A 22,642-nucleotide genomic window follows, 5' to 3' on the forward strand; every position below is an offset into this window, starting at 1 on the left:
GTGTCAGGACTCTCTATCAGCAGGCGGATAAGCAGCAAAACTCTGCTTTTCCTAAAATGGACTTTAACAGCCAAAGGTCCTGACTCTGCCCTCGTGGTCTAGCAACGTCCCAGGACACATTTAGTCTGCTGTTGTGTCCTAATTTGGTCCTCGGGGCGTTTTTATAAAGTCTGCCTGCAGAGAAGAGTCTGCAGTTTTACATCAGCATCACCACAGAAAAGACTCTCTCTCATTTTGTCTTCTCCTCTGACTGCCGTGTACCTCCACCCTCAACCATGGGTGACACTCTGATGGCCGAGTTTGGGAAGGCTGCTCCGTACCTGAGGAAGTCGGACAAAGAGCGTCTGGAAGCTCAGACCAGACCTTTTGACATCAAGACCGAATGCTTTGTTGTTGATGATAAAGAAGAGTTTGTGAAGGGACAAATCCTGAAAAAAGACGGAGGGACGGTGACTGTCAAGAAGGAGGATGGAACAACGGTAATTGTAAAGGAGTCCGATGTTCACCCCCAGAATCCGCCAAAATTTGATAAAATTGAAGACATGGCGATGTTTACCTTCCTCCATGAGCCTGCTGTGCTGTTTAACCTCAAAGAGCGTTACGCAGCCTGGATGATCTACACCTACTCGGGGCTCTTCTGTGTCACTGTAAACCCCTACAAATGGCTTCCTGTCTACAACACTGAGGTGGTGGCAGCCTACAGGGGGAAGAAGAGAAGCGAGGCCCCTCCTCATATCTTCTCCATCTCTGATAATGCCTACCAGTACATGCTGACTGATAGGGAGAACCAGTCTGTCCTCATCACCGGAGAATCCGGAGCAGGAAAGACTGTGAACACCAAGAGGGTCATCCAGTACTTTGCCAGCATCGCTGCGGTCGGTGGTGGAGGCAAAAAAGACAGCAGCAAGGGGACGCTGGAGGATCAGATCATCCAGGCAAACCCTGCACTGGAGGCCTTTGGCAACGCTAAAACAGTAAGAAATGACAACTCCTCTCGTTTTGGAAAATTCATACGAATTCATTTTGGTACAAGTGGAAAACTGGCATCTGCTGACATTGAGACGTACCTGCTGGAGAAGTCACGTGTCACCTTTCAGCTCAAGGCTGAGAGAAGCTACCATGTCTTCTACCAGATCCTGTCCAATCAGAAGCCAGAGCTGTTGGACATGCTACTGGTCACCAACAACCCATACGACTACGCCTACATCTCCCAAGGAGAGGTAACAGTTGCTTCTATCAATGACTCAGAGGAGCTGATGGCCACTGACAATGCCTTTGATGTGCTTGGCTTCACTCCAGAGGAGAAGATGGGCATCTATAAATTGACTGGTGCCATCATGCACTATGGCAACATGAAGTTCAAACAGAAGCAGCGTGAGGAGCAGGCTGAACCTGACGGGACAGAGGCGGCTGATAAGACAGCTTTCTTAATGGGGCTAAACTCTGCTGACCTCATCAAAGGCCTGTGCCATCCCAGAGTCAAGGTAGGAAATGAGTACGTCACCAAGGGCCAAGGCGTGGACCAAGTCTACTATGCTGTTGGTGCTCTGGCTAAGTCAGTGTATGAAAAGATGTTCAGCTGGATGGTGGTGAGAATCAACCAATCTCTGGACACAAAACAGCACCGTCAGTATTTCATCGGAGTGCTGGACATTGCTGGATTTGAGATCTTTGATTTCAACACCTTTGAGCAGCTGTGCATCAACTACACCAATGAGAAACTGCAACAGTTTTTCAACCACCATATGTTCATTCTGGAGCAAGAGGAGTACACAAAAGAAGGCATTGAGTGGGAGTTCATTGACTTTGGGATGGATTTACAAGCTTGCATTGACCTTATTGAGAAGCCTCTGGGGATCCTGTCAATTCTGGAGGAAGAATGTATGTTTCCTAAGGCCAGTGACCAGACCTTTAAGTCTAAGCTCTATGATAATCATCTGGGCAAGAACAAGATGTTTGAGAAACCAAGGGCAGCAAAAGGGAAATCAGAGGCTCATTTTGCCCTGGTCCACTATGCTGGCACTGTGGACTATAACATCACTGGCTGGCTGGTCAAAAACAAAGACCCCCTGAATGAAACTGTGGTTGGTCTTTACCAGAAATCATCTTTGAAACTTCTCAGTCTGCTGTTTTCAAATTATACAGTGGCTGGTGGTGGTGACAAGGGAAGTGGAAAAGGAACCAAGAAGAAAGGATCCTCATTCCAGACAGTGTCAGCTCTTCACAGGGAAAACCTTAACAAGTTGATGACCAACCTAAAGACCACGCATCCTCACTTTGTCCGCTGTCTGATTCCTAATGAGAGGAAAACTCCAGGAGTCATGGACAATGGCCTTGTGATGCACCAGTTGCGCTGTAACGGTGTCCTGGAAGGCATCCGAATCTGCAGAAAGGGCTTCCCAAACAGGGTGCTGTATGGTGACTTTAAACAACGGTACAGGATTCTGAATCCCTCTGCTATTCCTGAGGGTCAGTTTATTGACTGCACTAAAAGTACAGAAAAGCTGCTGGGATCACTGGACATTGACCACACTCAGTACAAGTTTGGTCACACCAAAGTCTTCTTTAAAGCCGGCCTGCTGGGAATACTGGAAGAGATGCGAGATGAGCAACTCTCTCGAATCATTACCAGGATCCAGGCTAATGCCCGGGCACTTCTCATGAGGGAGCAGTTTGCTAAACTAGTGGAACGCAGAGATGCTCTGATGGTTATCCAGTGGAACCTTCGCTCTTTCCTTGGTGTAAAGAACTGGCCCTGGATGAAGCTGTTCTTCAAGATCAAACCCTTGCTGAAGAGTGCTGAGGCAGAGAAGGAGATGGCCAACATGAAGGATGAGTTTAACAAGTTGAAAGAAGCTCTGGAGAAAACAGAAGCAAGACGGAAGGAACTAGAGGAGAAAATAGTGACTCTTCTCCAAGAGAAGAATGATCTGACACTGCAAATTCAGTCTGAACAGGATACACTAACAGATGCTGAAGAACGCTGTGAACAGCTCATAAAGAGTAAAATACTACTGGAGGCCAAGCTGAAAGAGATGGCAGAAAGACTGGAAGACGAAGAGGAGCTGAATGCAGACCTCACAGCTAAGAAACGCAAACTTGAAGATGAATGCTCAGAGTTAAAGAAAGATATAGATGATCTGGAGCTGACATTAGTCAAGGTTGAAAAAGAGAAACACGCCACAGAAAACAAGGTGAAAAACCTGACGGAGGAGATGGCTTCTCAGGATGAAAACATCATGAAGCTGACCAAAGAGAAGAAGGCACTGCAGGAGGCTCACCAGCAGACACTGGACGACCTTCAGAGCGAAGAGGACAAAGCCAACAGTTTAACCAAAGCTAAAGCTAAGCTGGAGCAACAGGTGGATGATCTGGAGGGGTCACTGGAGCAAGAGAAGAAAGTCAGGATGGACCTCGAGCGCTCAAAGAGGAAGCTTGAAGGAGACCTGAAACTGATCCAGGAGAGTGTGATGGACTTAGAGAATGACAAACAGCAACTTGAGGAAAAACTGAAGAAGAAAGACTTTGAGATCAGCCAGATCACTTCAAGACTAGAAAATGAGCAGGTGGCTTCAGTCCAGCTTCAAAAGAAACTGAAAGAAAACCTGGCCAGAATTGAGGAGCTGGAAGAGGAGCTGGATGCTGAGCGTGCAGCCCGGGCCAAAGTTGAAAAGCAGTGCACTGATCTTTCCCGCGAACTGGAGGACATCAGCGAACGTCTGGAGGAAGCAGGTGGAGCTACATCAGTACAGGTGGAGCTGAATAAGAAGAGAGATGCTGAATTTCAGAAGCTGCGTAGGGAGCTGGAGGAATCCACCCTCCAACATGAAGCCACCACTGCTACCCTGAGGAAAAAACATGCAGACAGTGCCGCTGAACTGGGTGAACAAATTGATAATCTGCAGCGGGTGAAGCAAAAGCTGGAGAAAGAAAAGAATGAGCTGAAACTGGAGCTGGATGACTTGTGTTCTAACATGGAGAGTGTGGTGAAGGCCAAGTCCAACATTGAGAAGATGTGTCGTACAATGGAAGACAATATGAACGAGTACAAGAGTAAATATGAGGAAGCTCAACAAACCATTAATGACATGACTACCCAGAGGGCCAAGCTGCTCACTGAGAATGGAGAATTTGGACATCAGCTAGAGGAGAAGGAGTGCCTGATATCACAGCTGACGAGAGGGAAGAACTTGTACAACCAACAGGTAGAAGATCTACGCAGACAGCTGGAAGAAGAAGTCAAGGCAAAGAATGCCCTCGCACATGCTGTGCAATCTGCTCGTCATGACTGCGACCTACTCCGAGAACAGTTTGAAGAAGAGCAGGAAGCCAAGGCTGAGCTGCAGAGAGCTCTGTCCAAATCCAATACTGAGGTCTCAGCATGGAGAACAAAATATGAAACTGATGGGATCCAGAGAACAGAGGAGCTAGAAGAGGCAAAGAAGAAGCTGGTTCAGAGACTGCAGGAGGCAGAGGAGGCCATTGAGGCTGTGAATGCAAAGTGTTCATCCCTTGAAAAGACCAAACACCGTCTCCAAAATGAGATTGAAGACTTGATGCTAGACCTTGAAAAATCCAATGCAGCCTCTGCAGCACTGGACAGAAAGCAAAGAGCCTTTGACAAAGTCCTGGCAGAGTGGAAGCAGAAGTTTGAAGAGACACAATGTGAACTGGAGGCCTCTCAGAAGGACAGTCGATCTCTGAGCACTGAACTCTTCAAGCTGAGGAATGCCTATGAAGAGTGTCTGGATCAACTGGAGACAATGAAGAGAGAAAACAAGAATCTCCAGGAGGAGATCTCTGACCTCACAGACCAGCTGGGAGAGGGTGGGAGGAGTGCTCATGAACTGGAGAAGATCCGGAAGCAGCTCGAACAAGAAAAAGCTGAGCTCCAGTCAGCGCTGGAGGAGGCAGAAGGGTCTCTGGAGCATGAGGAGAGCAAGATCCTCCGAGCCCAGCTGGAATTCAACCAAGTGAAGGCTGACATGGAACGGAAACTGGCTGAGAAAGATGAGGAAATGGAGCAGGCCAAGAGGAACTACCAACGGATGCTTGAGTCCCTTCAGTCCTCTCTGGAATCTGAGACCAGGAGCCGAAATGAGGCCCTGAGAGTCAAGAAGAAGATGGAAGGTGATCTGAATGAGATGGAGATTCAACTTAGCCAAGCTAACAGGCAGGCAGCTGATGCCCACAAGCAGGTGAAGACCCTCCAAGCATTACTGAAGGACACTCAGCTTCAGTTGGATGATGCACAGCACAGCAATGACGATCTGAGAGAGAACATCACTCTCCTGGAACGACGACACAACCTGATCCAGGCTGAGCTTGAGGAAATTAGGGCTGCCATTGAGCAGACGGAAAGAAGCCGGAAACTGGCCGAACAGGAGCTGATTGATGCAACAGAGCGAATGCAGCTCCTGCACTCCCAGAACACCAGCTTGATCAACCAGAAGAAGAAGCATGAAGCAGACCTTCTCCACCTGCAGAATGAGATGGAGGAGGCCATACAGGAGAACCGCAACGCTGAAGAGAAGGCAAAGAAAGCCATCACAGATGCAGCCATGATGGCTGAGGAGCTGAAGAAGGAGCAGGACACCAGTGCCCACCTGGAGCGTATGAAGAGGAACATGGAGCAGACCATCAAAGATCTGCAGCACCGTCTGGATGAAGCAGAGCAGATCGCCATGAAGGGTGGTAAGAAGCAGCTCCAAAAACTGGAGGCTCGCATCAAAGAGTTGGAAAATGAGCTGGAGGCAGAGCAAAAGAGGGGAATAGAGTCCATCAAGGGGGCTCGTAAGTATGAACGCCGCATGAAAGAACTCACCTACCAGGCCGAGGAAGACCGCAAGAACCTGGCTCGCCTCCAAGACCTGGTGGATAAACTGCAGCTAAAAGTCAAGTCATACAAACGCGCAGCTGAGGAGGCCGAGGAGGCAGCAAACACCAATGTGGCCAAAATCCGCAAACTGCAGCATGAGCTGGAGGAGGCAGAGGAGAGAGCAGACATCGCAGAGTCACAGGTGAACAAGCTGAAAGTAAAGACCAGGGACGGGTCCTCCAAGAAGAGCCTGGACGAGTGAGGAGATCCCACAAAGTCAACATCACAGGTGTATTCTTTATTGACCACACTACAGATCTCACATTCATATCACATCTGTAGCTTAAACAACATGAAGCATACATTTAGCTTTAACAGGTGATAGAAGGAGGCACTTAGTGATAAATGAGAAGTACTTCATTAAATGTTCCACTTGCTAGTTCTTACTGGAGCTTTCAACCACATCTTTGTCAGCGCATGTGAAGTTGCTGTGTAGCCTCTTTCAAACACTAGTAAGTTTGACTTTGGGTCAAGGTCAAGCCTGAACCAGCAGCAAAGTAAGATCTGTGCCGAAAATGCTGTTCTGCCCACACACACACACACACACACACACACATTGATTCTTCTTCTGTCATTGTTTTGTCTCCTCCTAATGTCTGTTAATCTGTTTTGATTGACAGGTGTTCCTGTTTCTGGGAGAGTGAGAGGATGCAGCTGAAACCAAAAGCACCACTTACTGCTTCAGTATTTGTGATTTGATAATACCACACATTATTTTATGTGTTTTAATTCATCTTTCAAAGCGAATCTCAGTTTTATACCATATGTACAGATCTCATTCCATCGGGTCATTTTCTTTACAAGAACGCAGAGAAAATTCAACAAAAACATGATTTAACTCACTTTTGACTTTCCTGAAAGTTTCAGTTTTCACCAGTTTCCACCTGATCAATAGTAAAATGACTGAACACAACCTGCTCTGTCTGTTTTTCAAGCCTCAGCCCACAAAAATCTTTCCTGACTGTTTTCTAATGTTTCTTTTAGCCGTTTACAACAAAACCAACACTGATCTTCTGATGAAAATGTTTAAATTAAACTTGAAAAATAGAAAAAGCTTCACCATGAAATTAAATGTTATATGCACTAATAATGAAGAAAAGGAATATTTTAAAAAGCCACTGCAATGAACAGACACACAAATATAAACAACTAGAATTTAAAATGTATGTAGCACAACTTATATTTTCATCACGTTCTCTGTAGTGGACCTAGCACAGGCCTAACGAGGAATGTGGACCCAGCTCCAGGTGGTTCTATTGCTTTAAATGGTATTTGTTCATGATGTGACAAACAGCTGATTGAGCTGCATCTGACCAGGTCAAATAAATGATATGTGTCAACTTTCAGGTTCAGCGTTGAAGTTGCATTCACGCAGCTTCGTAACAATCAGCCACAAATGGTACACGAGAAGTCTGAGAAAAGATCAGAACTTCAAATAGTTCCTGGGCTTTTATTTTGAAGACTCACTCCAGTGCTTCCTGTCCGTGTTGGAGCTTGACGCAGCTCGGTCTGAACATAAATCTGTGCAGGGTCCAGCTGTGATCCCAGATGCGGACTACAGAGGGACTGGGAAGCTGACAGATCTCCGCCGAGCTGCAGACACTCTGATGGGCTCTGACTGACCCCCTGCTCCATCTCCTCTCCCTGCATCCTGGGACAGTCCACATCCAACAGGATCTGACCAGGAGCACCATGCGGGACCCGAGGAAGTGGACCCCGGGATTTGTGCCGGCACACAGGGGTAAACTGGCCACCTACACCGGGAAGAAGAAAGCGAAACTGGCGGCTAAAGCCAACAAGAGATGGGTGCGACTGATCGCTGTGCTGGTCTATGTGCTGTCCGTTTCTCTGGTGGCCGTCATCCTGGCTGTTTACTACAGCCTCATCTGGAAGCCCCTAGCTGGACCAGGACTGACCCAGACCAGGACCGGGACAGAGGAACCACGGGCCACTTCAATTATTAGTACTGATACTAGTTCTGGAGCTCTGGGAAAAAAGAAGACCAAATGTGATACTTGTGAAAATAATACTTAAAACAGGAATACAGAGGTCGGTACCAGTACGTCTACTAGGATTTATAGAGACACTGATCCTGGTCATAGTCACGAGGCCAGAACTCTGATCAACACTGACTGAATCTAGAAGTAAACAGCAGCAGCGCTGGAAAGTAACTAAGTACATTTACTCAAGTACTACGTACAGCTGAGGTATCTGCACTTTGAGTATTTTCATTTTCTGTCAATTCATACTTTGGCTGCACTACATTAGAAACAAATATTGTACTTTTTACTCCGTAACTTTAGTTACTAGAACCACATTAATACAAAACCATTCTGTATAATTATAAGAGCTGATTAACTTTGTGATGTGGCTACTGCAGCTTGTTTACCAACAACAGCACCGATTATTTACTGGTCATGTTGTCATTTACCTTCCGTGTGCAGTCAAGTCATTATTCGTATTTTTATGTCATGTTATTACTGTTCTGTGACTTTACTCAGGGACATAATTAGAAGTTAGCCAACAGAAATGGAGCGACTTTACTGGGCTCGTGTTTCTATTAACAACATGTATGTCAGTTTTTCCACTTGTGTGGAGTGACCTGCAGACCAGACACTGGTCAGCACCAACATGGTCAGTGAGTGACCTGCAGACCAGACACTGGTCACTCCCGGTTCAACTTGTACAGAAAATAAAGAAATACAACTTGTTCCTCTAAAAAAACAATACAAACACTGGCTGTTTAAAGGAACATTCCAACAATAAATGTCCACTTTGTGCTCTGGTGTTGTTAGAACAAAACATCCAAAGGCTAAGAAACGGTCTTTTCAATGGTTTCTTAGGTTTTTGGCCTGTTTTCCAAACTGTCCCGTTGCTCACCGGAAATGATTTTTCTGTCGTCTTCGTTAGAAACAGGTTTGTTTCTCTCGGATCCAGACGTGATGACTGATCCCAGCAGAGCTCGTCTTCTCGGGACACGTCCGCCCTCACATTTAAACATCAGTCCGTGTTGGGTCGGGCTCGGTCTGTAAATGTGTCCCCCGGGAACACTGGATATAAACTTCCTGTTTAAAAAGGTCAGGAAAGAAGAGACGACGGTTTAGTCACATTACTGACAATTAACTGTGTATCCTGTTTTCTTCATCCTCGCAAACGTTTTCCAGAATCACCCAGTTTGCTCAGGGGGGAAGCTTGAATCTACTTTTACTGAAGCACCACATCCAAGTACAATTTAAAGTACACGTACTGTACTTGGGTACATTTCCACTTTATACTACTCTGTGCATCTTCTCAAAGTATTTTTACAATGAGGTATCTTAGCACTTCTACCACTGGCTGTAGGTGGAGCGGGGATGTTACAAAGCACTGAGGTCATGAACAGGTGTGACATACAGGGCGGAGCTTACCTGGGGGGCTGCGGGGAGTCGGAGAGAAGCGTCACCTGCAACAAACGGCCACCGGGTCCAACAGGCACACGGGTAGCACAGGGTCTGGCGCCCGAAACAGGAGCTGAAGGTGACGAGGTGATGAGGAACGTGGGAGCTACGCTGGACCTGCGCCCCGGACTCCAACGGAAGCCTAAATGACAGCCTGTCAGGCCACGCTGCTTATTGTATTAAAAACAGAACATGGTCACATTTGGGCCAAATACAATGTTTAGTACAATGAAAACCAGGACAACGCTCCAATACTCCACTAGAGTCTCACTTCATCACGTTAGAGATGTTTGAGGATTCAGCAGCTAAATACACAAACTGGGCTGAGCGTGATTTCACATCATCAGTCATAGAAAGTTTAGGGTAATTATAAAAATGTTTCTGACCAGCTTCTAAAAATATTCATCAAATATTCAAAAATGTCTGCTATGTTAGGGACTTTGACCCAAAGACCGAGCTCACCAGCTGCGACACTGACGCACACCGTCACACACACGCACTGCTTCACACAGAAATATGCAGATCAGCTCCAAGTCTAAAGAGAGAACTTGAGAAGGCGCGAACTGTGCACGAGTAAACAGCTGAACTTAAGATGCACTATATTCCACCAGCCAGCAAAAAACAGCTGGCCCCATAAGAAGATGATCCACCAGGACGCACATCAGTGAAGGCGCTGCGCAGGCACGTTCATCTGTGGTTTCCTTTTACTTGTAACCAAGAATTGACTTTGGAATAATTCCCCATTACTGGATTATAATTACTGACACATCCTTGTGTTCATATCATAATAATTTAAGCGCAGTTTAAAGACCAAGCTCATATCATAATTTAAGCGCAGTTTAAAGACCAAGTGCACTGGTCACTGGATCTTTATGGTTCATGTGCTGTTGAATGTGCAAAACCCTGTTTGTGAGTTTTCTAATGTGAAGTGCACATCAGCACAAAGTAAAACAAGTAGGCCACGTATTCACATCTATCACAGTAGAAAAACGGCATCTAGTGTCCAATGTGTTTTCAACCACGTTGAACACGGCTCCACTTACTGGTTAGTTCAAATGTCAGGATCTTACAAACCAAACCCGTGAGAAGCTTCTCAAACACGTCGTTACAGATGAAATCTTGCGGGAAATTGCGCAGAAGTGGTTCCAGTGAGCAGTTGGTACATTTCACTGGTGTGATGCTCGGAGCAGCAGTACTACTACGATAAGGATACAACTGGTACATACTGTACGTAGGATTTCCAGCAGTAACGTGGTATAATTATTAACGTAGCGTCCAGTCACGTGGTCTGGACAAGACGTGGGCGGGGCCTCACTTGCATTATCACAGGCACCTGTAAACTTCAGCAACAGAACACATGACGAAACACGTTGTGTGGTCCCGCAGCGCCTCCATGTGGACAAACGCCGAACTGCAAACTGGGACTTCACCTGAAACAGTCGCACGTCATTACAACATTGTCAATAATGACGATGATGATGATCATTTCCCCCTACAATTAAAACCAGGAGTTGGGAAACTAACATGAATTGAGTGGGCGTCACTGTTTTGAATAATCTCAAACAATATTTTACTCAGATCCATGATACAAAATAAATTAAACACAAGCTCCACTTTGTATATTTTAGTAACTACAACTGTGAGACACGTGCAGTAAAAACACAATATGAAAATATGAAATAAAAGAGATAAACCTGGACATATACTGGTGTGAGAAAGTGTCCCGCCAGCAGTTTGTGCTGATCTTCACCCTGAACCGAGTCTGGTTACAGTTTTAACTGTTTGAGTAATTAGTACAAATATCCAAACATATATTCCAGCATGTCGTATGTCAGAGACGACGTCTGGGAGGTTCTTCTCTCACTTCTGGTGACAGAACTTTATTTGATCCATACGGTAGAGTTTTAATGTGTAGAAATCATTACAAATATTGTAACTGTGGCAGGGCAGCGCAGCTCAGGTGTAGACAGGCTGCAGCTAGCTGAGACACAGATTTCCAAGGAAGTGAAACCAAAGGCTGCCTGAAAGGAAGGAAGCTCAAACACAGATGTTTAAAAGATTGTAACTAGAAACAAACCCACGACTGAGAGGTGGGACCTGCAGGGAACATTCAGAGGCGTCACTTCACCAACAGAAACTCACTTGGTTTATTATGAGCTTAACAAAGGCTCGTGTTTATCCAGAGACCAGACAACTGGAGTCCAGCCCAGTGATGGACGGGAACAGCTGGTCTGATTTCAAACTGGTTCCAGTCAGGCCTGAACTGGACAAGTGGGTTTGAACCAGGTCAGTGGGTTGTGGGTAGGTAGTAAAGTGATTTCACTCTGCACCAGGTTCAGGTTGGTTCAGCACCGATTGAGAGCCGATACCTGTTTAAGGTGGCTTTTAATGGCTTGGTTGGTTCTGGTCACGTGTAGAGACACAGCTTTAAAAGAAGCACAACTGCAGCTAAAACATCATGACATAAGGCATTTGATTAAATCAAAGTGTAAAACAAAACGTGTAAAAAACGACAGCGTCCGGCAGGTCAGTGCCGAGTCGGTTCCAACCAGCAGACCATTCTAGTGTTGCATTTTCTTAACCTGCTCTGTGCAGATTCACTTTGGAAGGGGGGTCATTACTGTGCCCGTCCGTCCCCCGTCACACCGCACTGTGAGGTGGATAGTGAGGAAAGTCCAAGACGCCACACTGCAGCTAGTGCATGCAACCGTTACAGTAAAGGCACCGACCACGGAGCACATGGGCCAGAGGGACACAGTGAGTGAAGATGTGCTGATCAAACTGACTGTGCTGAAAACAGCAACGTGAAAACTCAATGCATTTCGTCGGACACTTTAGTATTCTGGGAAACAAGCTGACATCAAGGCTGGAAAACGAAGCCTGAGACACCGCAGCCATCCGAGATGCTGACAGACACTTGGACGGGCAATCGCTCTGAACACAAACTCACCCGGCGTCTCTCACAGGGACAGCATGGGCTGTGATCACCAGGTTACAGGGAGGACAGGTAGCGCACACCACCGCAGTGCCTGCACTCGCTGCGGCCACTGCTCGGTGAACAGTGACCTCAGCGAGCTCCGAGGACACGGCTGTGCTGCTTCCTGTCAGAACCGACTGCCCGTCGCACAGCAACACCACACTGTGAGCAACTCTGTGGTGAACCGGTCAGCTGCATGATGGGAGAGTTCTCCACAGGCCAGAGACTGGTCAAGGAACACCCATGACAGAAACAGGACTTTGGCTAAAATGATTTGCTGGGCCACAGATTAGCTAGTTGACAGGAGATCAACCACTGGGTAACTGGTCCCAGCTCCTCTAACAAGGATGTCTTTGGGCTGCAGACTCTGGGAACTACAGACGGGCACCTGTTCCTGTCAGATGTCTGTGTCTGAAATGCAAATATCATTTATCACCATTTCTGCATAAAACCCAATGGGGGGGGGGGAACTCCTGAGGCCGAGTCTACAGCCAGGGTGGACCGTTTCATCTACATAAGCTGCTTCTGACAAACACGGACAATGGTCTCCTAAAGTCCTGATTCTGGGTTCTTTTGGCGTTGTATCCACCAGCTGCAGGCTGACCAATCACCAGCCCCGCTGCTCACAGTCCATGCTTAGGTTATGCATATACTTTAAAAGTGCAGATACAAAGCTGTCTTTTTGGTGTTCAAGTGCATACATTTGTTCTCACATTTATGGCTTTTGTAACAGTCAGCTAGAGCAGAGGCCGGTCGGGTTCCTACAGTCTCTTGGTGTGCTTGGAGTTATAGTGGCTCCTCATGTCTTTACGGAGGCGGAACTTCTCTCCACAGACGCCGCAGATGTAAAGGTGGACGTCCATGTGTTTCTCCAGCTGTTCTCCGCCGGGAAAGATCTGGAAACAAACCTGGCAGATGGTTTCCCCGGCCGACAGGTGGGAGATCATGTGTCGGACATGGTCGTGTTTGAGGAAGGTTCCCTGGTCGCAAACTGGGCACACGTACCGTGCCATGCCTTTGTGCATGTCGGTGTGCAGCCTGAGCTGACGTTCCCGCAGGAACTGCTTCCCACAGGTCTGGCAGGTGAACTGCTTCTCCTTGGTGTGGACGGTGTAGTGCTCCCGCAGGTGGCAGCGCTGGTAGAAGCCTTTGCCACAGATGCTGCAGAAGTGTTTGCGGCGGTGGTCTGGTTCACCGCCTTCTTCCAGCAGTACTGGTCGGAACAGCTCCTGGTCGTGGCAGGACAGGGCATGCTCCAGCGCCAGACTTTCATTTTGGAACAGCAGACCACAGTGAGGGCAGCCCAGGTCAGGTGCCTCCAGCAGGCCCTCCTCCATCCCTTGCGGCTCCTCCAGCAGGGACGCCTCATCCTCCCCGTGGGAGTCTGACTCACCACCACGGGATTCTCCACAGCGCTCTGCGTGCTCCTGGAGCTGCCGCCCTTTGATCAGCACCTGGCCACACCGGCCACAGGCACAAATATGGCCCATGTGGTTGGACAGGTAGTGGGCTGACTTGTCCTCCTCCATCACCACAGCACCACACAGTTCACAGGGGGTACAGTCGGTGTCCCGCTGCTCGTCTTTGACCTTACGAAGCTTTGCTGGAATCCCTGAATCGTCGCTACTGGACATGTGGCCTTCAAAAGGCTCACTACTGTTCTCCAGACCTGAGACACTAGGCTCTGGTTCACGACTGGACACAGTTTTCTCCATCAGCAAGTCCTTACGCTTGGCATCACTGACCCGTGTGCTACAGTCTCTGGTACAGGGCTCACCGACCCGGACCACCTCGATCTCAGGAAACATGCCTTCCTCCGGTTCCGTCTTGATGGAGATGCTTCTGGTTGGCCCGGGCTCACCGTCTGTCCCTGTTGCCACTAACCTGATGGTGAAGTCTGAGTCGCCCTTGGCCTCGGGCCAGTCATCCTCGCCTTTACACATGGCCCTGTGTTCCTCTATGCTCTCAGAGGCAGAGCTCTCAGCTTTACTGGACTCATTGTCACCTTCAACATTCCCTCTTGGCGGTTGGTAGGCCTTCCGGTTGGTGCAGGTCAAGATGTGTTCGATTAAAAGCTTCTCGCAACTGAAGACAAAGCCACAGTCGTCGCAGGTGTAGGTGCGGCCGAACCGGGGACGGTCTTTGAGAGTTGAACTCCTGCCACTGGACCTCTTTCTCAAGTCACATGGCTGCTCCACCAGCCCATCCACAACTGGCGGTGCCACTATCAGAGGACCGTTCACCACCTCCTCTGCCACCACTGGCCTAGTGACAGCTGCTGGAACAGCTGGACACCCGGTGCTGCTGTTGACAGCCTTTGGCAAACGCTCCGCTTCCGGTGAAGCAGGCTTCTGCTGCTCATACATGCGCACTCCAAACATCATCTTTCCTCTGGCAGAGCCGGTGGAGGAACTGGACGAGGAAGAGGAGGCTGAGGCTGAGGAGGACGGGGTGAGGTTGGAGCTCCTGATGTCCCTGAGATCCTCCAGTGAGTCAGGGATATAGTACATCTGCAGGTATGCCATGGAGGCCTTGAGCTCCTCAAACTCATAGCTACCCACGACGATGCGTCCCAGATACATGAGCTGCAGGATGAGGTCGAAGCACTCGGCGCTGATCTGCATGTTGCTGAGGTCCAGTCTCCCCGCCCCCTGCTGGTCCCGGATGAACATCATCCTGAAGTATGAGCTGCAGGCTGCCAGGACGGCCTTGTGTGCCCTGAAGTAGATGTCACCAATGGCGATGAGGCAGTCGCACAGGAAGCCCCACTCCCGCTGGTTGTTGAGCTGCTGGAGGACATGATCACTGTGGCTCAGCCTGGCCATCGCCTGCAGACAGCAGAGGAAGGAGGAACAGTCATCAACCTGCTACATTCTTTCTGCTGAGGCATTTCTGTGGGCGACCTTCACTGGTGACCACAGAGAAGCACATCACAACGTTTGCCCGGTTGCTCTCAGCGAGGCCAAACCAGCTCTTAGTCCTGATATGACTCATCATCAGCACCAGACCTGACTCCAGTCATTTAGGTCCTGATTCATAAAACTGTACCACCATGAAATAAGAAAATCTACTTTGAGGACAGAAATAACTCAGAGTTGAGGGGATTCCTCTATCTGACAGGTCAGAAAGGCTAGTCGGACGCAGAACATTGGCTCACACTTCTATTTTCTCCCAGCCAAGATTCACAGGATTTGTCTTTTAATAAACTGAGTTTATCTTGATTTTAGCTTTTTGGTGGAACAGTCCACATTGTGTTGCTTTTACCTGCTGCTCAGGATCAGTTTAAACATACATTACTGCTTTACTCCTTAGCTCCGTTCTGTAAATGTGTACTGAGATGTTACACAGAAGGACAAACATCCGACACAGATCTCCTCATTTTGTTTTTAACCTCATTATAGAGACTTTGTTTCCACCACTGAGCTGTGGAGCTCTGTGGGGGCCGCACACGTGATGGAGCGAGGGGTGAAGCCCGGCGTCAGCTGGGACACAGAACCAAAACCACTCGGCTGCTCGGATTTGATGGTGTGAACTGGTAACATGCACAGTGACTGTACAGTCGCTGGTGACCGCTTCTACGTGTTTGTACCAGCAGTGCTGACCTGACCCACTGGACTGGAACCAGCACAGTCACCACCTGAAGCGGACCAGTCTGGACTGTGACCGATGATCGACATTAAAACCTGGGTTTTATTAAAGTCAGGGTTTCCACCATCACGGCATCTGATTGCTGGACCTGAGGCGACGCCACCTGACCCGACCAGGTTCTTGTGGTTTCCAGTTCACTGACCTGTTTGGACTCGGGGGAGAACGCCTGACCGCCTCCACACTAATCTGACGGTGATGTCACATGCCCGAACACCTGAGTGATGACATCATCTGACAAACTATTCTGACTTTCAACACGTGTCTCAACTGCATCTCATGCAAGTACAAACATGAGGTACTTGTACTTTCCTCGAGTACTCACTACTTCCTATTCCACCACATTCCACCATTAAACCTGCACAACATTCATTTGACAGCATTAGTTAGTTAGGTGCACGGTTACACCAACTGGATCAATGGCTCCTGACTCCATGTTCCTGCTCCAGCTTTTACTTTCAAAACATGTGGAAAACTTATAAAACATGTTGTAAGTAAAATGATCCAACAGTTTAAGCACATACAACTGAAAACACTAGTTTATCCACAGACAATTGACTTGGATAGTTAGGCCACTGATTTTTTAATGAAAATACCAGAACCGGGCCGAGTCCTGACAGTTTAACTCCCAGACAGAGTCAGTTTCTGAAAAGGTGTAATGGCAGCTGATCTGAGAACAGAAGCTGTTTACTGTAAGCAAACGCGTATTTAGCATGAAGTGGTCAGAGAGCATGTGCAAGGACACCTGAGCGGCTTCCTGTGAAACCTGATGATGCAGGCGTGTCTGTCACACCTGCTGACAGGAACTGGTCCAGGGTCAGATAACTCTTGGGATTCTTCATCATCATCATCCTCATCACAAACTGGGAATTACTCAATACCAGAATGAACAGTCGACAGTTGGGGAAGGATGACAGAAACATGATCATCACTGTATATGAAACAAAATAAGACATTTCACTTCAGACTCTGGTAAATTAATAAAAAACATTTTATGATGTTTTCGGAGAGATGAGCAAACAAGGCGTGGACTGATCAAGAGAAGGAGTCGGTGAGTGGTTAGCTACTGCCCAGAGGCTCCACAGGGAGACTGTGATGGAAACAACAGGAGCTTCTGGTTTGAATAACTGTAGTGGATGAGTCAATGTTTTAACATTAAACTGCACTGACACAGCTCGGAGAGCAGAAGATGAAATGGTTGTTCACAGACAGACAGACAGCAGCTAGGTGTCTGTCCTGCATCCTGAGGTTAAGTTTGTCCAAGCAAACTCCACGACCTCAACGTTTTCAGGTTAAGAAAAAAAGGACAAATATAAGATAAGAAATTGTGCAGCTGTGAAATATTCCAATAATGTCCAGCAGCTGGAAGTGAGTATTGGAATTTTGCTTAAAAACACACGTTACTGATTGCCAATCAATTTTCTGTGGATTAATTATTCAACTAACAGACAAGAACAGAATACAACGTTTAAACCACCTTTAATGTATAAAACTAGCTCTTCTAGCCACAGTGGGTCGGTTTATGGTAAATGAGCTGCAGCGGCTCATTTACATCGTCCGCCCCCGCAGGGGCGCCGCGGGCATGCGGGGGTCCTTTCACGCATTTAACAGGCTATCAAACCCTAAAAGAAGCCGACAAACAGCCGTGACAAGGGGTCAGTGTGAACAGAGTCGACACGGACATGGCAGAGGCCACGGGGACGAGCTAAAATGGAGATTACAACTCTGCAGCGGTTAGCTCGTCAAGCTAGCTGCTGTTAGCTGTTAGCCCAGAGCTTAGAGCGGATTCACCTCCAAAATAAAACGAGTAAGGCTCCAAGTAATGAAACTGGTAACACTGTGCTGTGTGTAGCGTTTAAATACAACAACGTGACATTAGATGTGTGAAAGTGAGACAGTAAACAAGGTGTGTACGTTCGTCTTGTTAGAAATTAATAAATTAGTCAGATAATTATTAGACTTTAATGTGTTATTAAAGCAGTTTAGTAAGATTCCAAGTCTGCTCTGCTTCAAGGTTAGAAGATAATGTTGACTCTGAGAAGGGAACCTTGACACCACTTGGTTTAAACTTGTGTAAGAATTATGTCTGTATGAATGTTTAGTTACACATCACGTAACAAATTGTTTTAAACTTGTGTAAGAATGTTTAGTTACACATCACGTAACAACACACACACACATGGAGCTACCTCATGTTGTTATGACTAGGTAACACACAGCTGCTCCAGGTGTGTGGAGCTCTAGATAAGACATGGAGTCTGTTGGACGGACTTCATCTGTTTATGGGGTTAGACCAGAAACTGATACATGTATTAGGATCTGGGTTTATATAAATGTAAATAAACCAGCCACTACAATCAGACAGACTCCTTCCTTACTCAGATCCGTCCAGTAAAAGAACCGGGTAGAACAGTCTGAAGCGTTTCCAGGTGCGTTAAACATTTGACCTTGTCACCGTGTTTTAGTTTGAACAGCGACACCGGACATAATACATGTCAGCGCTGTGGCTTAGCATTCAATGATATCGCTCCCGCAAACAGCCCCGCCACCCCCGCACTGTCTACCACCCGCATTCAGCTAGCACCGACAGCAGCAGGCCGCGGGGATGTTTTCCCACCCAGGCGGCCCTAAAGGCCGGACACAGCCCCAACGACTCACCGTGGGTACCGGAGGACAGCGGAGAAGCTGTTGCAGTCGGCGGCGCGTGTGTGGATATCCCCAGGACTCCGGAAGGTTCCTGTCCGGAGGTTTGTTGCGTTCAGGCGGAAAGTTGAGACGAAGGAGAAGCCTCTTCTTCTTCTACTCCTGCAGGATGAAAAGACTTCCGCACCGACTGCCGCTCCGTCAAGCGCGACACAGTGAAAAATCAGCAGAAGAAGAGATAAAGAGCTTCCGGTCAGATACTGGCCTTGAAAATAAAACTAAAGTGGAACTAAAGAAACAGTGTTAAGTTCTTTGGTAGAACCCCCTGGTTGTCTGAACATAGATATTCAGATATTTATAGATATGGTGGAAATATAATTTGTTTACTTGCTTTAAAAAAAATCATATTTAGACAGAAAACGGAAGCTAGAAGCCAAAGCCCTCAGATTTTTCCTCAAGCTCATTTTTTATCATTATGTAAAAAATTAAAACTGCTGGGTAACTGGTTGCACTGCATTTGTCTGTGTCTGTGTCTGTGTTGTAAATATTTCTATTGTATTTATTCAAATGTTTAGGGTTAGGGTATATTTTTATACTAATCTAACTATTCATTTATCTGTTTTAATCATATTTTTATTTGTTTTCAAACAAAACAATGCAGATATAAGAAAGAAAGATATACTGTATGTGTTTATGCATAATACTCATGGTTTATAAGACAGTATTGTCAATATAGTAGGCTATGTAAATAAATCATATGAAGGATTGAATTATATTATTTGCTATAGATAATAGTGCATGCATAAATATCTACATATAAAATCTTTTCATACTGCACCTCCACAAAATAAGCAACAAAACAGGAAAGCAATAAACTGGGGATTTTCAAAGACATGATAGAGTGTGATTCTATTTCAATTTACATTTTGTTTTGTGCTCAGAGAAAATAATTGATCCTTGTATTTGTGCTGATTAAGGTCAGAGGTCTTTTCCATCATGTGATTTGCTTTGAAATCACAAATCTAAACTATCGATTCCTTTGTTACATTCAGTATAAAATGAAAGTACAATTGTGAAGGAAGTGTTTAAAGTGGTTCATTTTACTACATTTGAATTTATGCAAATACGACTATTATTGTTGGAATTGTAACCGGAAGTGTTACGTATTGTCCTCTGTCTAACTTGACTGGGTGAGTGGAGGCCGCGTGCCAACTGGCTTGATCAAAGAGGAGTTTCCAGTGAAGAGGTTTTACTTTGAGCTGGTTTTCAGGAACCGAAAACGAGACTCAGACTAGAGGATTCACTCAGTTTCATTTCACTCAACTCAACTTTCTCTTCTCCGATACACCTGTCGTCTTATAGGTGTGCAAAGACGACTCCTTTGTTTGTTTGTTTTTAGCTTTTGTCATCATCTTAGGAACAGAAACATAAAAAGCTATAATTTATTATGGACCGTGACATACAGATCAGCAGGCCCATGTAATGAGAAATGCTTTGTTAAATGTCTTGTCCCGTTTTCATCCAGATGAGCAGCAGCGTATCAGAGGCAGCGTGACAAAATCATATCTGCTCGTTTTCACAGAAACATTTTCTCATCATTTCTAAAACTTTTTTCGGAAACTAATTATTCAATCTATAAATCGACCGCTCGGTTAAGATCGAACAAATCGGTGCAAAAAGACCGAGTAGATAATCTGACATGATACTGTCACACTGACAGATGAGACATGGTAAACGACGCCTGTAACAGTGAACAGTATCATGAATGTACAAATATCATGGTAAACGGAGAAGGGTTTACTGCCCTACTTCTTTAATCACTTTTTAATTGGCACTATGAGCTGCAGATGATGAAGACTCGTCCCCATAACCCAGTTTCTTCGTAATCTTCCTACAGGAGAGAATAACGCACTATAAAAAAGTCGATTATACATTTGCCTTGTGTGGATATAAGAAACAAATCAACTTATAGGGACTGTGGGTAGTGAACACTTTATACAGGGCTTTTATTTTACACAGTAGCATTTTAGTTTAACTTTAGTTTCTGCAGAATGTATTACGTATAATTTATAATGTAATATTATCAGCTGCATTATAATATTCTAATCTGTTATAATCTAGTGTTTCTTTTTTGAAAAACAAATTGACCAGATGCTTCTGTAAATTGCATTATTACTATTATCTTTCTAAAAATCATTTTAAATATTTGTCCGTCATTAGATTTTCTTTATTTTGCCCAGAACCAAGTTTTCAGTAGCCTGACTATTATTTTGTTTTCTGTACTTATATGATTTAAAATGAGTCGATAATTCCGTTACTGATCATTAATTGCATGTTGGCAGGTCACACATCACGTGACCAGCCCCTTTGACCCTTCCTCTCGCGAGATGTGACGCTGCTTTTTGCGAGATCATCTCTGCAGCAACAAATCGGCTCCGGATCCTGAGACAATCTGCACATTTCTGCGGTAAGAGTCTGATAAACGGCCGCGGGCATGGCGCGCGTGCACGACACACATACACACAGAGCGGGTGTGCGGGGTAGAGTGGCGTGTGCACGCGCCTATGTGCGTGTGGGCGAATGAGGACGTGCGTGCTGCTGAATGTGAATGAGACAGATGATGGAGGAGGATGCAGCCTTACGGGCGCGACACCAGGTGCACGCGCGGAGCCGTGGTGTTGTTTGGCCACGCGAGTGTCCGGTTTCCGGTGTGCTTAGATCGGAGTTCTTACCTGAACACACCGGAGCCTCCTTCCCCTCTGTGTGCGTGCGTGTGCGTCAGGTGCAGCTTCACTTGCAGGTGACCTTCACTGAGGTGACAGGTCATGCTGCGTCCTGCTCACCTGTCCAGGTGTTCTGTTGCTGGTTGTTCCGCCTGAACATGAACCAGGAGCTGATAAAGGACCAGCTTTAACTGCCCTGGTGCAGAGTCAGAGCTTCCTGTCCTCAGGGGCCCTGATCAAGTCCAGCGGGGTCCAGAAACCAGCTGTATTGATTAGCTGATCAGTTTATTGACAGAAAATGAACTGGCAACAGTTCAGCTGGTTTCTGACTGTTGCTCTGAAAAAGAAGAAGAATATAGTTACCAGATGTTTACATCTGGACGTGTGTGTTCAGAACTGTTCTGCAACGTGACGTCACCTGCTGGTCTCAGCTTTAAAAACATAAGTCTGGACTCAACCTTTGTGTTTCTCCGTTTGTGTTACTGTGCACAACACTCGTCCAGAGACCAGCAGCACCAGTGGATGTGTGTGAGTCCGGACCCTGGTTGGTCTGCGCTGACCTCCGCTGTCGTCCACTGCAGCACGTTTTCTGACAGCGTCTGATTTGTTTGATTACATAGTTGTAATCCATTTAGTTATCAGCTGCAGTTAATTAATAATCAGTGAGTGACTGCTGTCCCTGATCTCTCTCCCGATCAGCGCTACGTGTGTCTACGTCTCCGGCGGACGGGGTCATGGAGGTGTCGTCCCACAGCCTCTTCCTGCTGCAGCAGCTCAACATTCAGAGAGAGTTCGGCTTCCTGTGCGACTGTACGGTCGCCATTGGAAATGTCTACTTCAAAGCTCACCGAGCCGTGCTGGCCGCCTTCTCCAACTACTTCAAGATGATCTTCATCCACCAGTCCAGGTCGGTGAGGGTGGACAAAATAACATGAACAGGGGGTTGAAGTCGGTCTGAAGTTTGCACCTGTGTGTCAGTGCAAAGTCTGAACATACACTTGAATCAGAGGTCAGACTGCCCGTGACGTGTCGGCCTTCCTGTCTCCTGTCTCTGTGTGTCCTCAGTGAGTGTATAAAGATTCAGCCCACCGACATTCAGCCGGACGTCTTCAGCTACCTGCTGCACATCATGTACACCGGCATGTGTCCCAAACAGCCAGTGGACCAGAGTCGGCTGCAGGATGGCATCAAGTTCCTCCACGCCTACCAGCTGTGTCGGAAACCCGGAGAAGGTGCTGTCGATGCCGCCGCTGATGTGGTCCGCATGTCCAACCTGTACGGCATCCAGATCTCCTCTCAGCTGGCAAACAAGGAGGTGCCCGGAGTCCCCAAGACCACC

General features: G+C 46.8%; 3 protein-coding genes across 3 annotated transcripts in view; 2 read left to right on the forward strand and 1 right to left on the reverse strand.

Annotated features, from left to right (window-relative positions):
* The first annotated feature begins 275 nt into the window (after positions 1-275).
* Positions 276-6,112, forward strand: LOC109974450 (myosin-6). Its single transcript, XM_074527689.1, has one exon. It carries the CDS (start codon positions 276-278, stop codon positions 6,078-6,080), a length of 5,805 nt encoding a protein of 1,934 aa, XP_074383790.1. The 3' UTR covers positions 6,081-6,112.
* Positions 6,113-11,878: 5,766 nt separating this feature from the next.
* Positions 11,879-18,838, reverse strand: zbtb1 (zinc finger and BTB domain containing 1). The gene is made up of 2 exons (XM_020624650.1): positions 18,596-18,838; positions 11,879-15,120 (listed from the first exon to the last, which is right to left on the reverse strand). Exon 2 carries the CDS (start codon positions 15,115-15,117, stop codon positions 13,054-13,056), a length of 2,064 nt encoding a protein of 687 aa, XP_020480306.1. The 5' UTR covers positions 15,118-15,120; positions 18,596-18,838; the 3' UTR covers positions 11,879-13,053.
* A 3,164-nt stretch (positions 18,839-22,002) lies between these two features.
* Positions 22,003-22,642, forward strand: part of zbtb25 (zinc finger and BTB domain containing 25) — a gene marked incomplete at its 3' end in the record, with an annotated part of 1,472 nt that continues 832 nt past the window's right edge. The window contains exons 1-2 of the mRNA XM_020624673.1: positions 22,003-22,210; positions 22,369-22,636. Coding sequence (XP_020480329.1) covers positions 22,038-22,210; positions 22,369-22,636 — 441 coding nt within the window. The remainder of the gene's footprint in view (positions 22,211-22,368; positions 22,637-22,642) is intronic.

The sequence above is a fragment of the Monopterus albus genome, unplaced genomic scaffold (genome assembly GCF_001952655.1).
Source record: "Monopterus albus unplaced genomic scaffold, M_albus_1.0 scaffold334.1, whole genome shotgun sequence".
Lineage (NCBI taxonomy): Eukaryota > Metazoa > Chordata > Actinopteri > Synbranchiformes > Synbranchidae > Monopterus > Monopterus albus.

Excerpts from the sequence above, each read along its gene's own strand:
- zbtb1 (XM_020624650.1), bottom strand. The coding sequence starts at position 15,117 with ATGGCCAGGCTGAGCCACAGTGATCATGTCCTCCAGCAGCTCAACAAC.
- LOC109974450 (XM_074527689.1), top strand. The coding sequence starts at position 276 with ATGGGTGACACTCTGATGGCCGAGTTTGGGAAGGCTGCTCCGTACCTG.